The sequence below is a fragment of the Peromyscus californicus genome, unplaced genomic scaffold, assembly GCF_007827085.1.
Source record: "Peromyscus californicus insignis strain IS unplaced genomic scaffold, ASM782708v3 Scaffold_1__1_contigs__length_55948999, whole genome shotgun sequence".
NCBI lineage: Eukaryota > Metazoa > Chordata > Mammalia > Rodentia > Cricetidae > Peromyscus > Peromyscus californicus.
The window spans coordinates 49,602,880-49,623,689 of record NW_026294492.1 but is presented as its reverse complement, the minus strand read 5'-3'; the positions used below and the strand labels follow the sequence as shown (position 1 = coordinate 49,623,689).

General features: G+C 50.7%; 1 protein-coding gene across 1 annotated transcript in view; it reads right to left on the bottom strand.

The window, feature by feature from the left end:
• The window catches only part of Acer1 (alkaline ceramidase 1), a 21,920-nt gene extending 3,629 nt beyond the window's left edge, over window positions 1-18,291 (bottom strand). The window contains exons 1-4 of the mRNA XM_052745696.1: window positions 18,172-18,291; window positions 3,073-3,187; window positions 2,849-2,990; window positions 2,168-2,305 (exon numbers count right to left, since the gene is read on the bottom strand). Coding sequence (XP_052601656.1) covers window positions 2,168-2,305; window positions 2,849-2,990; window positions 3,073-3,187; window positions 18,172-18,291 — 515 coding nt within the window. The remainder of the gene's footprint in view (window positions 1-2,167; window positions 2,306-2,848; window positions 2,991-3,072; window positions 3,188-18,171) is intronic.
• Between the last annotated feature and the right edge of the window lie 2,519 nt (window positions 18,292-20,810).

The following is a 20,810-nucleotide window of genomic DNA, read 5'->3' as shown; positions in this document are numbered from 1 at the left end:
CACAGCCACCCAGCCACATAGCCACCCAGCCACCCAGCCACCCAGCCACATAGCCACCCAGCCACATAGCCACCCAGCCACCCAGCCACACAGACACACAGACACACAGCCACACAGCCACACAGCCACACAGCCAGCCACGGAGTAAGAGTGAAGGTAAGATATATAGAAGTAAGAAAAGGAAAAAGCCCAGAGGCAAAAGGTAGACAGGACAATTTAAAGTTAAGAAAAGCTGGCAAGAAACAAACCAAGCTAAGGCCAGGCATTTATAATTAAGAATAAGCCTCCATGTGTGATTTATTTGGGAGCTGGATGGTAGGCCCCCCAAAAGAGCAAAGAGTAAAAAACCAACAACAACATCCCTGTAGAAGGACACTCTCCTTAGCCACCTCCTTACAGCTTCTCAAGCCAACTGTCCCAGCAGCCGGAGGCCAGAGTCTCTGCCAAGGAGGTGCTGCCCCTGAGCATTACTCACTACCAGTTTAGTTGGGTTTAGGTTACATTTTCATTTCGAGACCAGGCCTTGCAATGTATCTCAGGCTGCCCTTGAACTCACCATGTAGCCCAGGCTGGGCTGAAACCTCTGACCTCAGGATCCTGTGCTTCCCTGCTTACTTTCCAATTTTGCAATTGCTCCCTCTTGCCTCAACCCCAGTACCCTTGCCTCAGGTCCCCCAACACTCCGAGACTCCCACCCCTATCACCACAAGGATCCAGCCCCACTCTCGGGAATTTTCTTCACTCTGCCCTTTCTTTTTGTAAACAATCTCTTTTTTAAACAATGTTTCTCATTGGCTCTATTGAGTTGCCCTGATCACTGAGGGCCAGCATGAGTCAGAAAACATAGTTATCATGGCTCTAGCTCAACGGTAGAGGGGCCTGGCTTGTATGTGACAGGCCCTCGGTTCAATCCCCAGCACTTGGGGCAAGGGGAAGGGAACTGTAATTATCAAAAAAGTTAAACTCTGCTTTAGTACAGGGGCAGGCAGAGGCAAGAGGATCTCTGTGAGTTCAAGGCAAGCCTGGTCTACATAGAGAGTTCCGGGGCAGCCAGGACTACACAGGGAGACCCCGTGTCAAAACAGAGAACTAAACAACAAACATATGGAAGGGAACAAACATCTTAAGGGAAAGGAGGACGAGCTGTGAGCTGGAGGTGGTGGCGCACACCTGTATGGCCAGGAGGGAGGACGAACAGGAGTTCAAGGTCCTCTGCTTCACAGCCAGTCCCGGTGCAGTGTGGGTCCATGAAACCCCAAAACTAAAAATTAAAATAAGACAGGCTCTGGGCCGCTGAGACGGCTCAACAGGCCGAGGCGCTTGCCGCTAACCTGACAGCCCCAGTTTGATGGACAGGACCCACACCGCGGAAGGAGAAAACTGACTGTCACTGCTTGACCTCCGACCCCCACACATCGCCGTGATGCGCATAAATAAAAGTGAGTGAATGAATGTATAGCATGTTTTAAGGCAGACTGTTTGCTGGCACACAGACCGCCTTGAAGCCCTTCCTGTTAACGGGTCAACATGGGGAATGGGCGCCCCCCGCAGGAGACGGGAGTCAGGGAACAACGCTCAGAGCACAGAACACTGGAGAAGAGCGCGGGACTCCAAGGGAGAACGGAGGCCCTCTAGGCAGCTGCAGCCACCACTCGCTTTCTAAAAAGCATTAACAATTGCCTTTTTATGGTACTGGGAGTAGAACCCATACACTACTACATGTTAAGTAGGGCCTTTACACTTGAGCACCTAGTCCCTCACTGGGATTGTAGGCGGGGCTCTGCCCTGACCACGCCCCCAGCCCCTCCCTGGGGGATTCCAGGTGGGACTCCACCCTGACCACGCCCCCAGACCCTCACTGGGGGATTCTAGGCGGGACTCCACCCTGACCACGCCCCCAGACCCTCACTGGGGGATTCTAGGCGGGGCTCCACCCTGACCACGCCCCCAGCCCCTTACTGGGGGATTCTAGGCGGGGCTCCACCCTGACCACGCCCCCAGCCCCTTACTGGGGGATTCTAGGAGGGGCTCCACCCTGTCCGCGCCCCCAGCCCCCTCACTGGGGGATTCTAGGCGGGGCTCCGCCCTGACCGTGCCCCCAGCCCCCTCACTGGGGGATTCTAGGTGGGGCTCCGCCCTGACCACGCCCCCAGCCCCTAGCACTCACTTCTTGTACTCTTGGTGCACAATGTAGACAATGTGTATGGCGATGCTGTTGAGGGCGTATGCATTGATCGTGGGCTTCACAAATGTCAAGAAGGTGCTGATTATAGTGGTCAGAATCACAAAGCAGCTGAAGTAGTACCTGAGGGAGGGATGGGATGGGCAGGTGTCTCAGGGGTGCTGGAGCATTTGACAAACCAAGAACTCTGGGGAGTCCAGCTGGGCTCAGGAGGAGCCTCTGAGTTTCTTCAGGTCTGCTCAGGAAGGACAGGGTTCAAGAGAACCCAGGGGTACCAGACCAGAACTAAAGGGAGCCTGAAGTGGGCTGGGAGGATGAAGAGGGAGGCAGGGGCAGGATTCAAGAGGCCTGGTAAGGTCAGGTGAGGGGTTCAGGGAAGCTTGGAGATGGGGAACAGGTATTGCATAAGGATTGTGAGGGTTCCTTGCATGGGTTCCTAGAATTCCCCTCCCCGCAGGTGGCCTAGAATTAGGAAAAGCTCCCCGACTTTCCAGGTGGTAACGGGACAGGTATGTGCAAGCCTAGGTAAGTCATAAAAGATCTTCAGAAAATTCTCGGGTGGCCTGGGGGTAGGAAGGGACTTGAAGTTCTCTCAAATGGTCCCAAGTTGAGGATCTGGGATAAGGGAAGGTCACACGGGGTCCACAGAGGGTGCCCCTGCTCTACCTGCTCCCCTTGGTGAACTTGGGGAAGTAGCAACGGGGCATCCACACGCTGTAGCCACTGGCCAGCAACCACAGGATGGAGATCTCATCGAGCAGCTGCCCCACGAAGCTGAGTGTCATGTGGAAATACATGGAGAACAGACCTGTGGGTAGGCGGAGGCAAGCAGAGGCTGTAAGAGGCACCGTTTCCACAATGCTTCCACAGCTTCGCACACCAGCACATACCTATGACCATGAAGAGGACTGAGACCCCGTAGATGGCCCAGGTACGCTTCTGAGCATATGGATGCATGAGGAACATCATGAGGGGTCCAAAGATGAGGAAGAACACATTGCTGAACTGCAGGAGAAGCGAGAACCAAGCTGGTTAGATGGGAAAAGGGCAGGAGCTCCCGTCCACCGAGGGCTCACCCATAGCTGCTCCATCATCTGGGCTATCCAGGAACGAACCAGGATTTGTCCATCACTCAAATATCAACATCCCAGAACATCTTCCTGATTTTAGTTTTGTTTTTTTTTTTTTTTTTTTTTTTTTTTTTTTTTTTTTTTTTTTCTTTTTCGAGACAGGGTTTCTCTGTGTAGCTTTGCGCCTTTCCTGGAACTCGCTTTGGAGACCAGGCTGGCCTCGAACTCACAGAGATCCACCTGGCTCTGCCTCCCGAGTGCTGGGATTAAAGGCGTGCGCCACCACCGCCCGGCTAGTTTTGTTTTTTGAGACAGGGTCTCATGGTATGACTCTGACTGTCCTGGAACTTGCTATGTTAGACCAGGCTGGCCTCAGACTCAAAGAGGTCAACCTGCCTCTGCCTCCCGAGTAGTGGGATTAAAGGTGTGTGCCAGCCCTCACCTCATTTAAAAAAATGTTATTCATTAGTATTACTGGTCTTTAATCCTAGCACTCAGGAGGCAGAAACAGGTTGATCTCTGTGAATTCAAAGCCAGCCAAATTCATCTACATAGAGAATTCCAGGTAGCCAGGGCTACACAGTGAGACTCTGTCTCAAAAAACAAACAAACAAAATCATCATTGTTACTAATGAAATCCTGAACCTTTAACGGACTATTAGGAAAGAGCTCCACCCTGACCACGCCCCCAGGCCGTCACTGGGGGATTCTAGGCGGGGCTCCACCCTGACCACACCCCCAGCCCGTCACTGGGGGATTCTAGGTGGGGCTCCACCCTGACCACGCCCACAGCCCCTCACTGGAGGATTATAGGTGGGCTCCACACATGACCACGCCCCCAGCCCGTCACTGGAGGATTATAGGTGGGCTCCAACCCAACCATGCCCCCAGCCCCTCACTAGGGGGTTCTAGGCAGAGGCTCTTCCTCTAAGCCAGTTCATTGACTCCCCCTGATCCAGGCTATCCTTGGGCCATCAATAGCTCCTTCATTCCATCCATTATTCTGTTGGTTCTTTCATTTGCTTGGTGAGGGAAGCACTGAGGACCCACTAAACCTTTTGCATATGTTCTCCCCCACTTTCCTCTTAGAGGGAAATTCTAAATTTGTGGGCTCTGTAGTTGTGGATTAAAAATATCCAGGACAGGCATGGTGGCTCATGCCTTTAATCCCAGCACTCAGGAGGGCAGAGGCAGGCAGATCTCCAAGTTTGAGGCCAGCCTCGTCTACAGAGCGAATTCCAGACATGCCAGGGCTACACAGTGAGACCCTGTTTCAAAAACCCTGTCTCGAAAAACCAAAAAAAAAAAAAAAAAAAAAAAAAAACCAAAATATATACATGCATTTAGGAAATGTTCAATGTGGTGATACATGCCTGTAATCTCATAGATCTGGAGGCTGAGGCAGGAGGACTGCCAGGAGTTCCAAGTCATCCTGGGCTACAGTGTAGGACCCTGTCATGGTGTAAGATCCTGTCTCCAACAGAGAGACAAGCAAATGCAGCAATACCTGTGCACAACAGCTGTCTTGTCTAAGGAGAAGATTATCTAAAGAATATTTAAAGACTATGGGGAATTGCATGGGCTCTAAACTAACATTACACCATTGTATGAAAGGGACCTGAAGGCCTGCAAGAGGGCTCAGCAGGTAATGGTGCTTGCTGCCAAGCCTGATGACCTGAATTAGATTCCTGGAACCCACTCAGTGAAGGAACAACTGACTCCCACAGACTGTCATCTGATGCTCCCACCAGCATGCATTCCCTCCTGCAAAGCCTGAGAGCCAAAATAAACTCTTTCTTAAATTGCTTTTGCCAAGTACTTTGCTATGACAGGTAACCACACAAGTTCTCCACAACCATCCTCCTTCTTCCCTCTTAGATAAACAGTGAGTGCCTTGGTCATGTACAAGGTAAACCCTAGAGACTACTAACACCTTAGCCACACTGATCTGAGTCTCTGACTTCTTCTATCATAGCAGAAGTGCTTGTCAGGCTCCCTTGCAGCTACACACAGCCATGTGACTTGATTTTGGCCAATGAGATGCAGGTATAACCATTGCTTCCAGGTTGTGTTTCTAAAGGTAAAGGAGTTACCTCCCCTCCACTTCCCTCTTTTTCCCTTCTCTTTTGTTTCCTCTCTCTTTACTTCCTTCCTTTCTTTGTGGGACAGGGTCTCACTCGGCAGCAAAGCAAGCCTTCCAACTTATCCTCCTGAATGCAGATGTTACAGATGCACACCACCATGTGAGTAGGAATGACAGATTAGAAAGGTAGAAATGGGCTGTCAAGAGGGCTAAGTGGGTAAAGGTGCTCGCCACCAAGGCTGTCCGATGTAGGATGTCCTTCTGTATGCTGCAAATAGGTGTTGCTTTTATTGGTTGATGAATAAAGCTGCTTTGGCCCTATGGCAGGGCAGAATATAGCTAGGTGGGAAAGCCAAACTGAATATAGGGAGAAAGAAGGGCAGAGTTGAGGGAGACACCAGCCAGCTGCCAGAGGAGCAAGATGTATTTGAACAGAGGTAAAGCCACGAGACATGTGGGAGAACATAGATTAATAGAAATGAATTAATTTAAGTTGTAAGAGCTAGTTAGTAATAAGTCTGAGCAATAGGCCAAACAGTGTGTAATTAATATTAAGCCTCTGAGTGATTATTTTAAAAGTGGCTATGGGACTGGACAGGACAGAAGAAACTCTGATTACAACTGTCTACCTAGGTTCCATCCCCAGGACCCCACATGATAGAAGAAGAAAACTGACTCATGAAAGCAGTCCTCTGGCCTCCATATTTCATGCTGTGGTGCATGCAAATGTGCACATGCGTAAATTAATAAAGAAGGAATCAAGCAGTGTTTTTGTTTTATTTTCCTTAGTGCTATGAAACAGCTCAGAATAACCTTGAACTCATGATCCTTCTGCCTCCATCTCACAAGTGCCAGGATGGAAGGTGGATCCACTATGCCTGGCTGAACCAAGCAATTTGATGGTGTTTTTGAATCACAAAAAAACTTCAGTTGTAGAACCATCTACTTAAGGCTGGAGAGATGGCTCATCAGTTAAGAGCATAGCCTCAAGAGACTCTTGTCCTCACACTCACATGGTGACTCACATCTGTGACTCCAGTTCCAGGGGATCTGATGCCCTCTTCTGGGCTCTATGGGTACTGCATGCACAAGGTGCACGTAACATACATGCGGACAAAACACTCATACATATAAAACAAAATAAATCTACTATCAAGCCAGGCGGTGGTGGCGGTGGTGGCACACACCTTTAATCCCAGCACTCAGGAAGCAGAGGCAGGTGGATCTCTTTGAGTTTGAGGCCAGCCTGGTCTACAGAGTGAGATTCAGGACAGGCACCAAAACTACACAGAGAAACCCTGTCTCGAAAAACCAAAATAAATAAATAAATAAATAAATAAATAAATAAATAGATCTAGAACTGTCTACTTCCAGACCACATTGGAGTTGTGTGTTCCATGTCTTCCTCCATCCCTCTCTGCCTTCCTGTGGTGAGCCAGAGTCTCTCACTGAACCTCTCCATTTCTGCTGGGCCCATAAACTCTCAAGATCTACCAGTCTCCACTCTCCCAGTGCTGGGGTCTCGTGCATGCTCAGATATGTCCAGCTGTTTATGCAAGTGCTGTGGATTTGAACTCAGGCCCACATGCTTGAAGAGCATGCTTATCCCCTGAGCCGCCTCTGCAGCCCCTGGATGGGTCACAATTAACAGGAATAGGTGTCAAGTCCTGCACAGCCTAGTACTGGGAACTTGACTGGAGGCATGAGGAAATCAAGACAAGACAGACACACAGACACCTACAGATCAGATGGGCCACGCCCTCTGATGGAGATGTACTAGCAACAGCCAAGATACTCAAAGCATTTATTTCATTTGTCGGAATGGAGGAGGCAGGCTCACGATACATGGCTGAACATCGTGGTTTACTATTTCCCGTGGAAGTCTCTGTAAGGGAGCCGTTCCAGGCTGTGGAGATCTCTGAGGAGGGAGCTAAGGTTGCTTGTTTTTGCACACACTGTCAACACCCACACTCAGACCAGCGGAGGACCTTGCCAGTTCCCTGAGTCTCATCCCAGAAGGCTTTGCCATTCCCTTGGGTGTGAGGCGTTGGGGTCCTTGATACAGCTGTGGTCATGTCAAATGCACACATTCACTCAGAGCTTCCTCTGATCCCCGTGCTTAGGGTCTAAGTAGCATGGGCTTTAATCCTTGCTCCCTTGTTTAATAACCGTGAAGCTCTGGAATGGTTCTCCTGCATCCACATCTGGCCTGTGAAATAGGCACAATCACCCTTAGCATTGCTGACCCAAAGGCCCCAGGACTTACTGGCCTCTGTGGTTACAGTTTCTGTCAGGTTAAGAACACCTGCCAGTTAGCGGTCAAGAGCACTGGCTGCTCTCCCAGAGGACCCAGGTTCAATTCCTGACACCTGCACGACAGCTCACAGCTGTCAGTAACTCCAGTTCCAGGGGACTCAACACCCTCCCCTCACACAGACACACGTGTGGGCAAAACAGCAGCGAACATAAATTAAAAAATAAAATAAATATTAAAAGGAAAAGAAGACCTGCCGGCTGTGGAGCTGGCCTGTGATCACAGCTACTCCAGAAGCCAAGACAGAGGAAACCAAGGTGAAGGGGGGGCCTTGGGGGCCCCAGAGACAGTTTAGTGGGTGAACTCAGGTCCTGAGGACTTGAGTTCAAATCCTCAGGACCCATGCAATCCTAGACTCAGCAGTGTGCAGCTGGAACCCTGGTCTCTTATGGAGTGGCGAGAGACGGAGACTGGAGAACCACCAGAAGCGTACCAGCTCGGTGTGGGCGACTCAGCAGCACACAACAAAAACAGGCACCTCTAAGGAGGTGGACAGCAAGGACCGGCACCCAGGGCTGGCCCCTGACCTGCACACACGTGCGATAGTGCATGTGTCGCACATCCAGACACACGAGTGCACACACACATTCACAAATACATACATTCCCCAGTGTCTAGAGGTGACCTGTGACACAGACATCAGGCCAGTGAGAGGGCTGAGCAGGTAAAGGCGCTTGCAGCCAAGCCTGATGACCTGAGTTTGATCTCTGGAGCCCAGACGGTGGAAGGAGAGAAGCAACTCCCAAAAGCTGCCCTCTGACGGCCACATGCACACCATGGCATGCGCACACACACACACACTCTCTCTCTCTCTCTCTCTCTCTCTCTCTCTCTCACACACACACACACACACACACACACACACACAAATCAATAAATTTTATTTTAAAATAATCAAAATTTTTAAAAATACATCCATTCTCATGCAAGCAAGTGGGTCATGAGATAAGAGAAAAATGATCTGAAAATGAAGAGGACTGGTTGGGAAGAGGAGGAGGACCCACAGGAGTGGAAGGGGGGCAGGAGAGGATAAAGGGGACTGAGGTCAGGCCATGCTGTGTACATGTATGAAAGTGTTCCAGTGGAACCCATTACGACAGATGATTGACATCTGCTACCAAAATAACAAGGCTGAGACATTATGCAGAGAGGGAGAGAAAGAGAGGGAGAGAGGGAGAGGGAGGGAGAGAGAGAGAGAGAGAGAGAGAGAGAGAGAGAGAGAAACCTTAGAACACACAGCTCTAAATGGGATGTCTCTATCAAGTCCTTTCCCCTCAGAACTCAGGGAACCCATGGAAGAGGAGGTAGAAAGGGTGAGAGCCAGGGGGTGATGGAGGACACCAGGAGAGCAAGGCCCCCTGACTCAACTGAGCAAGGCTCACATGACCTGAAGCCCAGGACCTGCTCAGGTCTGCACCAGGTCCTCTGCGTGCATGTTATGGCCGTTAGCTTAGTGTTTTTACAAGGCTCCTGAGGGTGTGAATAAGCGGGTCTCTGACTCTTGTGTCTGCTCTTGGGCTCTTTTCTTTCTGTTGGTTTGTCTTGTCTAACTTCTTGTGACAGTTTTTGTTTTCATCTTTTTGTTTGTTTGATTGTTTTGTTTCTTCAAGAGAAAGTTTCTCTGTGTAGCCTTGGCTGTCCTGGAACTTGCTATGTAGACCAGGCTGGCCTCAAACTCGGCGCCACAACCTCTGTTTTTTGTTTTTTGAATTGTTTTTTGAGAAAGAACTTAAAGTTGGATGAGTAGGGAGGGGGAGAGGATCTGGAAGAACATGGGGGAGGGGAAGAGTATAATCAAAATATATTTAAATTTAAAAATTCTTTTAAATAATAATTAAAAAAAAAAAGACTGAGTGTGGTAGAGCACCACTTTAGTCCCAGCCTGAGAGGCAGAAGCAGGCAGATCCCTGTGAGGCAGCCAGGATTGCAGGCCACTTTCACATCAGTCTGCTTTCTCTGCTGTGATGAATAAATACCGTAACTGAAAGCAGCCTGGAGAGTAGATAGTGTATTTCATCATCACAGACCATCATGAAGGGACATTGGGACAGGACCTCCAGACAGGAACCTGAGGCAGGAGCTGATGCAGAGGCCATGGAGGATGCTGCTTACTGGCTTGCTCCCCATGGCTTGCTCAGTCTGCTTTCTTATAGAACCCAGGACCAGCAGCTCAGGGATGGCACCACCCACAGTGGGCTGGGCCTCCCCATCAATCTTCATCCAAGACAAAACCCCACAGCTTGCTCACAGATTAATCTGAGGGAGGAATTGTCTCAATTGGAGTTCCATCTTCACAGATGACCCTAGCTTGTGACGAACTGATAAACTAACAAGCACAGCTATAATGACTTTGTCATTAAAAAACAAAAGAGGGGGCTGGTGAAGTGGCTCAGAGGTTAAGAGCACTGACTGCTCTTCCAGAGGTCCTGAGTTCAATTCCCAGCAACCACATGGTGGCTCACAACCATCTGTAATGAGATCTGGCGCCCTCTTCTGGCCTGCAGGCAACATGCAGGAGGAATATTGTATACATAATAAATAAATAAATAAACCTTTAAAAAAAAAAAAACAAAAAAAAAAAAAAAAAGAGAGAAGGAAAAAAGACTCCAAGAAAAAAAAAGCATCTTGGACTATATAACAAGACCCTGTCTCAAAATAGAAGTTGGAAAGAAGACTTCAGGGAATGCTCAGAGGTGGGGTCTCTGCCTAGAATCCCTTAGGGAGGGGCTGGGGGCGTGGTCAGGGGGAATCGCTGTTGTTTGTTTTTGCTCTTTTGGGGGGCCCACCACCCAGCTCCCAAATAAACCACACAGAGGCTAATTCTTAATTATAAATGCCTGGCCTTAGCTTGGTTTGTTTCTTGCCAGCTTTTCTTAACTTAAATGATCCCATCTACCTTTTGCCTCTGGGCTTTTCCTGGTCTCTTACTTCTATAAATCTTACTCTTACTCAGTGGCTGGCTGTGTAGCTGGGTGGCTAATGCCTGGAGTCCTCCTTCTCTCGCTCCTAGATCTCTCTTCTCCCAGATTTCTCCTTCTATTTATCCTCTCTGCCTCCCAGCCCTGCCTATCCTTTCTCCTGCCTTGTTACTGGCTGTTCAGTTCTTTGATAGAGCATCAGTGTTTTAGACAGTCACAGTAACACAGCTTCACAGAGTTAAACAAATGCAACATAAACAAAAGTAACACACCTTAAAATAACATTCCCCAACAGAGCACCATCTAGAATCCCCCAGTGAGGGGCTGGGGGCGTGGTCAGGGTGGAGCCCCACAGTGAGGGCCTGGGGGCAGGGACAGGGATGCAGCCCTGCCTAGAATCTTCACGTGAGGAGACCAGGTGTGTTGTTCAGGCTACAGCCCTTGGCTTTGAAGAGGTTATAGTTTTCATATCCAGTACTGTAAACCAATAAAAAATCACTATAACAAATCCCACTTACATATCACTGTGCATTTGGAGGAGGCAGGGAGAGGTGGTAGGGAGAACCTGTTAGGTCTACTGAGTCAGGGACTGTCTCCAGGAGTCACCTTGACACCCTTTATCCTACATTCTGGTTCCCACAGAGGGCACCTGTCATCTACAACACCCCCACTCCCCCTCCAGGATTACTTGCTACCATTTTTCACCTGCCTGGGGTTGTGGGTTGGGGCGGAGTACCTGGAGGCAGTGCCTGTTTCAGGACAAGACTTACCTGTAGGAATTACCATCGGCGTGGTGGTTTAACAGTCATTAGGCAGCCTCCCAGCCCAGTAGTTAAGCAAGAAGGGCTGTGAAGCAGGTTCCCGTGCAGTTTCCTGTTGTGTGACCCTGGGAAAGTAACTAGGTCTCTCCGAGCCTTTGTTTCCCTCTTGTTAGAATGTGGAAAGAGTCAGAGGCTGGAGGATTGCCAATTCCAGGCCAGCCCAGGCTACATAGCAAAACTGCAAAAACCCATAAGGGGTGGGAAAGAGTAGCTACTTCAAAGGAATGTTATGAGGGTTGCAGTTAAATATAGCGTATTAGATAGTATTAATAAATGTCAATGGTAATTATAATATTTGCTGTGTTTGTTGTAGAAACAGCTTTGGATTATTTTTTTCATGTATTTACTTATTAGGGGCAGGAGGTTGCATGACGTGCCTGTGGAGGTTGGTGACCAACCTATGGGTCCCAAGGATCAAACTCAAGTCATCATGCTTAGCTACAAGTCCCTTTCCTGCCATGCCCTCTCACTGCCCCGCGTCAAGTTTTATCCGATGCTTAGGACACACCACGAGCTGTAGAGGCTTGTTCGGCCCTGTCTGTATTTCTTTTTGTTTTGTTTTGTTGAGACAGGTTTTCTCTGTGTAGCCCTAACTGTCCTAAAACTCATTCTGTAACCCAGGCTAGCCTGGAACTCACAGAGACCCACCTGCCTCTGCCTCTGAGTGCTGGGACTAAAGGCGTGTGCCACCACCGCCCTGCTTGGGTTCAGATTCTAATAACCCACTTATTCAGTGGTTTTAGCCTGAGTGTGATGCTGCAGGAATAAGGATCAAAAGTTCAAGGTCATCCCTGCCTACACAGTTTGAGGTCAGTCTTAGTTACATAAGACCTGTCTCAAAACAAAAGTTCATTCATTCATTCACTCATTGTCAGAATGACGGAGTTCAACTCTCCCATCCAGGATCCTTGCCTGACTTCTTGCACCCTTGATACCAGCAGTGTCTGTCTGTCCCTCCAACACCAGACCCACCCTCCAACACCAGACCCACCCTCCAGCACCAGACCCACCCAGGCAGGGTTTTCTGTCTATTTTGACCCCCTCTGTATCCAGAGCCCAGAACACACCGGCTGCTTCTTCCTTGCTTTGCTGGTGAAGAAGGAAATGTGGAAATTGACTTGGATGTCTCTGTCCACCCTAGGAGCCAGCAGGGCAGAGGCCACCAACGCACAGAGAGCCAGGGAGGCCGGGAGATGGCTCAGCCGGCAAGTCCTTGCCTGGTGAGCATGGGGACTAGGTTCAAATTCTTTTCGTTGTTGTTTGCTTGGTTTGGTTTGGTTTCATTTTTTCCTGACAGAGTTTCCCTGTGTAGCCCTGGCTGTCTTGGAACTCGCTCTGCAGACCAGGCTGGCCTCAAACTCATAGAGATCCACCTGGCTCTGCCTCCCAAGTGCTGGGATTAAAGGTGTGTGCCACCACCACCCTGCTTGGGTTCAGACTCTAATAACCCACTTTAAAAAGCCAGGTAGGGAGCTGGAGAGATGGCTCAGAGGTTAAGAGCATTGGCTGCTTTTCCAGAGGTCTTGAGTTCAATTCCCAGCAACCACATGGTGGCTTGAGATGAGATCTTGTGCCCTCTTCTGACATAAAGGTGTACATGCAGACAGAACACTGTATACGTATACATAATAAATCAATCTTGAGAGAGAGAGAGAGAAAAAAAGCCAGGTAGGGGGCTGGAGAGATGGCTAAAGGGTTAGAGCACTGGCCATTCTCCCAGAGGACCCAGGTTCAATTCCCAGTACAAGGTGATCAGGGAGTGGTGGAGCACATCTTTAGTCTCAGCACTTGGGAGGCACAGGCAGGCACATCTCTATGAGTTCGGGGCCAGCCTGATCTACAGATCGAGTTCCAGGACAGCCAGAACTACATAATGAGACCTTAATAAATAAATAACAAGATGGACTTCACCTGACATTGACTTCTGGCTTACACATGCACACACATGAATACACACGCCTGCGCGCACGCGCACACACACACACACACACACACACACACACACACACACACACACACACACACAGACCCAGAGAAGCCTGACTCCATGGGCTGGGGCAGATACCCTTCACTAGTAACCATGTAATCCTGGCCTCTTCTCTGGTGTACCCACCTCCGTGTTTGTCTGTTTGTCTGAACTAACCTGTACTCAGGTGTTTTTACTCCCGACAAAGAATAAACGGGGACACAGAGGCTGCAGACAGTGGACCAGAGAGGCCTGGACCTCCATCCTTGGTACACAGCGTTCAGGGAAGAGCCAGAGGTGGCCAACAGTAAGCTGGCTCAGAGGAGGACATGGGAGAGTATGGCGGATGGCAGCCCACAGCCCCTTCCACATGTTCCCTGCCCTGGTCTCCAGCTCCTGCCTCCCTGTACTTGCTTGGGCTGTGTGGTCTGTATCTTCACAGTCGCTTGGGGCTGGAGAGAGGACGTGTCAGCAATTAGGAGCACTTGCTGCGCTTGTAGGACTCAAGTTTGGTTCCCAGCTCCCACATCAGACAGCTCACAAGTGCCTGTAAGTCCAGCACCAGGCGGCCAGTGCCTTTTTCTCAAGGCTCCTGGACACATATAGCACACACTCACACAGACACATAGACATACACACACATACACACACCTGAAGATAAGTACAGAAATACAGTCCCTGGGAGCCTGGGAGCCTGGGAGCTCCCCTGAGCATTCAGCAAACCCGAAGTCAGCAGGCCCGTGCAAACAGGTGCAAACAGCTGTGACTCCCAAGGTCACCCTCTGTCCCACTGAAGCCAGCTCTTCCCCACTCTTGACCTCTGGGCCTCCCCACAGTTCCTCCTTGGCTCTTTCAGCTGGTGTCCGTACGTCATCCAGGTACTCCAGCTGCGGCCATGCTGTGCCGCAGGGTCCACAACTCCCCCACGATCTCTGATAAGGCGTGCATCCCCTCAGCCAGCTGCTTCTGGTTTGGCCCTGGTTCCATCTTCATATGACCTGGTCCAGCTTCTTCAACGTTACCAGCCATTTCCCAACAGGTCGTGCTTTCCCACGCCACAGCCTTAACGCCACCATTTCTAGTACCCCGCATCCTCCTTCCTCAGTTAGCAATCAGGCACCTCGTACCTTGGCCACACACTCAGCTTCTGTGTATGTTTCTTCTCCTTGTTCCAACACACACACACACACACACACACACACACACACACACACTCACACACACACACACACACACACACACACACACACACACACAAAGTGTGACTAACAGTGCTCTTGCAAAGGACCTGAGTTTCGCTCCCAGCATGAGTATCAGGCAGCTGGTGACCATAAGTCCAGCTCTGGAGGATCAGACACCCCTGGCTTCCAAGGGCACCCACACTCACATGCACATACCGCCCCCACACACATGTATACATAATTAAAAATTCTTTTAATTTTTTTGGTTACTTTGAGACAGTGTGTTTCTTTACATAGCCTTGGCTGTCCTGGAACTCCCTTTGTAAACCAGGCTGGCCTTGAACTCACAGAGATTTTCACCTGCCTCTGTTTATGAAGTGCTGGGATTAAAAGCTTGGTTACCATTCCTGACGAAAATAAGTCTTCGCAAAATGCAATTTAAAAGTTTCTTTAGCAGGCATGGTGGTGCATTCCTTTAATTCTGGCGCTCTGTATGTAGAGGCGGGCGGTTCTTGGTGAATATGAGGCCAGCCTGGTCTACATAGTATGTTTCAGGACAGTCAGTGCTATGTATAGTGACCTTGTCTAAAAAAAATTATTAAGAATAGACAAGAAGCCGGGCGGTGGTGGCGCACGCCTTTAATCCCAGCACTCGGGAGGCAGAGCCAGGCGGATCTCTGTGAGTTCGAGGCCAGCCTGGGCTACCAAGTGAGTCCTAGGAAAGGCGCAAAGCTACACAGAGAAACCCTGTCTCAAAAAAAACAAAAACAAAAAAAAAAAAAAAAGAATAGACAAGAAAGCAGGCAGTGGTGGCACATGCCTTTAATCCCAGCACTCAGGAGGCAGAGGCAGGAGTGTGAGGCCAGCCTGGCCTACAAAGTGAGTTCCAGGACAGCTAGAACTATAAAGAGAACTATGTCTTGAAAATAAACAAACTTATCTTTCCCTTTTTTACAGGGTCTCCAGCAGGGCAGGCTGGCCTCCAACTTGCCAAGTAGCTGAAGCGACACTGAGGATAATCCTCCTGCCTCAGTCTCTGGGGTGCTGGGATGATTGGTGCACACCATGATTGGTTTTCTTCCTTCCTTCCTTCCTTCCTTCCTTCCTTCCTTCCTTCCTTCCTTCCTCCCCCTTCAGTTTCCACCCTGTCCTGTTGGCAGCCTCACACTGTAGCCCAGGCTAGTTTGGAAGTCACCACGCAGGCCAGGGTGGCCTAACTCTTGATAATATCTCCCTGCCTCACCTTGCTGAGGTTGGCAGGCTGGGCCACCACCACGCCTGCCCAGCTACTGCCAATAAAGTTTTATTGGCTTACAACCTTATCCAGGTTCATTTACATATTCCCCAGGGCTCTCTGCCTTGGTGCAGTAGAAGTAAAGTCTGGAAAAAGACCCAGTTCAGGGCTGGAAAGCTGGCTCAGCAGTTAAGAGCACTGACTGCTCTTCCAGAGGACCCAGGTTCAATTCCCAACACCCACATGGCAGCTCATAACTGTCTGTAACTCCAGTTTCAAGGGATCTGGCACCTTCAGACAGACATACATACAGGCAAAACACAAATGCACATGAAAAAAAAAAAAAGACCCAGTTCACACACAGCCAGAAACTCTCACCAGTTAGGTCTGGTCCTCAGACCTCCACACAGGTGAGCGCCCACACACAGAATAAGTTGATAAAAAAAATGTACTTGGAGGGTTGAGGTCGGGCGGGGTGAGGGTCTCAAGGCCCAAACAAAATGAAGGAACAAAAAGCCAGACGGATTCATGCTGAGGGAAGTTTCACTCTCTTTTTGTGAAACACCCGGACTGCGCGTGGAAATGTCCCAGTGGCTGAGGGTGTGAAGTCTCTCTCTCTCCTGGGCTGTGTGGTGACCCTCCAGTTGTGATGGGCACTGCTGTGGACTAGGGCTGCTGGGGAGGGGTTGGGGGTAGGCACAATGGACACTTGGGGATGAGAGGCAGAGCCACAGCCAAACCTGACTCAATACTCTCTAGGCATCTTTTATAGGCGGACCCATCAAGGTGGACTGAGCCGGCCAGAGAATTTTCTGGATCATAAGGGCTTCCTCGAAATTATAAAGAGTAACTGTAGAAACCCAGTCCTCTCTGGCCTCTCCCAAATGGTAGTTTCAAACTGGTCCAATAACCAGATGGAAACTGAGGACCATAGACGGACCACACAGAAACCAGACTCTCACTGGGGGATTCTAAGTGGGGGCTCCACCCTGACCACGCCCCCAGCACCTCACTGGGGATTCTAGGCGGGGCTCCACCCTGACCACGCCCCCAGCCCCTCACTGGGGATTCTAGGCGGGGCTCCACCCTGACCACGCCCCCAGGTCCTCACTGGGGGATTCTAGGCGGGGCAGAGGTGAGATGACAACCTTCTCGCCTTTCAGCATGTCAGGTTGTGGGCAATCGCCTTTACCCCTTGAGTCATCTCACCAGCCCCTCCTGCATTTTTGTTGCAAGGAAACACACACTCACACACACACACACACACACACACACACACACACACACACACACATACACACACATATGCACACACACGCATGCAGAGACACACACATGCACACACACAAATGTGTCTTGGATCTACCAAGCTGAAGCTCAAAGTCTGGCTTTAAGTAGGAGGCCCGTTCCTAACCTAGCTCCGTCCCCTGAAGTACCTGCTGCACAATGAGACACCCCTGTTGGCGTCTCCCTGTCTCCCCATGAGGCTGTGTGGATCAGATGAGATTGTGGAGGTGAAAGGTCTGTACCATGTGCACAGAGCAAGCACTGAGTAAAAGCTAGCGTTGGGTGTGGTGGGTGTGAGCTTCCAGTCCCAGCGTTCAGATCCAAACGCCATAGGACACGCATGGCAGCTAACCTGGGCTGCATGTTCCAGAACCTGTCTCCAGAAAAGGGAAGTGCTGATGCTTCCCACGGCTGAGCAACTCTGTTCCAGGCAGTGACAGCAAGCTCAAGTAGCCTCTTCTACCTGCCTGCATCCTTCAAGTTTCTCCAACACCATCCTCGTGTGTGAAGTACCGAGAGTTGAGTACTCCCTGTGTTGCGGTACATCAGGTACAGGAAGGTAAAAATTGGAGTGGTTCAAATAGGATCATGAAAGGGGAAAAGTGGGATGCATTCATCATCCTTGACTGGGGGATTGCAGGTAAAAGGACAGGCATCCAGCCAGGCGGTGGTGGTGCATGACTTTAATCCCAGCACTTGGGAGGCAGAGGCAGGTGTATCTCTGAGTTCAAGGCCAGCCTGGGCTACAGAGTGAGTTCCAGAACAGGTGCCAAAGCTACACAGAGAAGCCCTGTCTCGGGGGGGAAAAAAATGGACAGGCATCCTTACTTCCTCCAGACAACCTCACTGACTCAAAGTGCCTCCTCTGGGAGTCCTAAAGGCTGCCAGTGCATCCACCATCACAGCACCATCAGAAATTAGTCTAAAAACCTGCCATTGATCTCAGTTCTACATGAAGGTGGATGAATGAATGAATACAAGCTGATCCGCTTGGCCACACACAGAGACAGCCAACCGCTCAAACGAGATTCCCTGTGGAGGTACTGTGTCTTAATCCAGCATGTTGTAAGCCTACCTCATCCCACCCTTCCCAGAGCCCCTGCCCAGGCCCTCACCGTATTGTAGAACTCAGCCACCAACTCCGAGTGCTGGAAATTGCTCTCGCACCAATCCACCTCAGAGCTCTGGTAGGCAAAGACGCTGGGCATCTTTGCTCTGCTCTGGTGCTGATGCATGTGTCCTGTGCCTGGCAGAGGCGCGCCAGCTGAGTGAGCGAGCCTAGGAATGCCCAGCCCAGGCGAGGTGGGGACAGAACAGCTCAGGGCCCCCGGAGCAGGCTAAGAGGAAAAACCTGCTGGGTGGCTCCCTTATTGCACCAGATAGCCTGGCAGATGTGCACGGTAGGGCACCGAGGCCGCCCTGGGCAGCGGCAGGGAGGGTGGTGCTGTTTGGGTGACAGTGAGAAGGGAGGGAGGCCACCCAAGCTGGCACTTGAGGAGCAAGACGTGAGGGGAGTGACTGCTTTAACCCTGGGGCTGGACAGAGCAGCGCCCAGTGGGCAGAGTGCTCTGCTAACCCATGCAAAGCTCCGAGGTCTACCCCAGCACCCACAGAACCAGCTGTGGTGGAGACACTTGTCATCCCCAAAGCTCAGTAGCAGAGGCAGGAGGATGGGGAGTTTAAGGCTGGGCTAGGCTTTGGAGACCTGGTCTCCAAAGAAAAGGAAAAAAATCCTGCTGGGGCTCTGGAGAGACGGCTCAGAGGTTAGGAACACCAGCTGCTCTTCCAGAGGACCTGGGTTCAATTCCCAGCGCCCACAATGGTGGCTCACAGCCACCCCTAACTCTGGTTCCAGGGAACCCAACTGCCCCTTCTGGCCTCTGTGCGGCACCAGACATATGTGCAAGCAAATGCTCGTGCACATGAGGTAAAACAGGGCTTTAAAAATGTCTCAAGAGGGCCAGGGCTGGATGGACTCTGTTGGGAGAGCACTGTCCTGGTGTGCAGGAAGCCCTGGGTTCCACGCCCGCCGTGGCAGGAGACGACAGCATGCCCTGTCATCCCAGTCTTCAGGAGATGGAGGCAGGATGATCTGGAGTGCAAGGCTACATAGCGAGTCTGAGGCCAGTCTGAGCTAATGAGACCTCATTTCAAGGACAGATTAGCTGGGAGGTAGAGGCAGGGAGGTCTCTGTGAGTTCGAGGCCAGCCTGGTCTACAGAGTGAGTTCCCGACAGCCTGGGCTACACAGAGAAACCCTGTCTCGAAAAAAACAAAAGAACCAACCAAATAAACAAACCAAAACCACCCAATAAGTCTGCAGCAGGTCAACAGTTCCCGTTTCTCAGACAGGTAGACAGGGAGCAATGTCACATGGTGGTAAAAGTCTGAATGGGCCGGGCGGTGGTGGTGCACGCCTTTAATCCCAGCACTCGGGAGGCAGAGGCAGGCGGATCTCTGTGAGTTCGAGGCCAGCCTGGGCTACCAAGTGAGTCCCAGGAAAGGCGCAAAGCTGCACAGAGAAACCCTGTCTCGAAAAACCAAAAAAAAAAAAAAAAAAAAAAAGTCTGAATGGGCTTTAAAAAAAAAAAAAAGGTGTTTTGAGACAGGCTGTCGTGGTGTAGCTCAAGTTGGCCTGAAAATGGCAATCCTTCTGTCTCCATTTTTGTTTGTTTGTTTGTTTTCCCCTTCTACCTGCCTCACTATGTAATGCAGGATGGACTCCAACATACCATCCCCCTGCCTCAGGCTTCCAAGTACTACCAGGATAACAGGTTTGGACTGCCACACTCTGCCTTAAGTTGTTATCTACCAGTGTGTAAGAACACTGTCATCTCCTCTCTCCCTCTCCCTCTCCTCCCTCTCCATTTCTCTCTCCCCCCTCTCCTCCCCATCTCCCCTCCCCCCCACTCTGGTATTAATGATGGGGATGAGTGACTCACTAGGGAATTCTAGCCGGGGCTCCACCCTGACCACGCCCCCAGCCCCTCACTGGGGATTCTAGGCGGGGCTCCGCCCTGACCACGCCCCCAGCCCCTCACTGGGGATTCTAGGCGGGGCTCCACCCTGACCACGCCCCCAGTCCCTCACTGGGGATTCTAGGCGGGGCTCCACCCTGACCACGCCCCCAGACCTTCACTGGGGGATTCTAGACGGGGCTCCACCCTGACCACGCCCCCAGCCCCTCACTGGGGGATTCTAGGCGGGGCTCCACCCCTGACCACACCCCCAGCCCCTCACTGGGGATTCTAGGCGGGGCTCCACCCCTGACCACACCCCCAGCCCCTCACTGGGGATTCTAGGCAGACACTTTATGGCGGAGCCATGCCCCAACCCAGAAAATCATCAGTATTTTTGCATGATTCAGCAGATAGAACAGTGCTTAGTACTCAGTAAATATTCATTGATGGATGAGGTGTGTTTCAGTGGTCAAAGCTTGCCACACATCCAACAAGGGCTTTGGTTCCATCTTTTTTTTTTTTTTTTTTTTTTTTGGTTTTTCGAGACAGGGTTTCTCTGTGTAGCTTTGCGCCTTTCCTGGAACTTACTTGGTAGTCCAGGCTGGCCTCGAACTCACAGAGATCCGCCTGCCTCTGCCTCCCGAGTGCTGGGATTAAAGTGCACCACCACCGCCCGGCTTTGGTTCCATCTTTACCACAGAAGTAAAATAAAATAAAATGTGATAATGCTAAAGAGAAAAATAATGCACTTGGAATCCTGAGGGAGGAGGAGATGAATTCTCTACCACTCTAGAC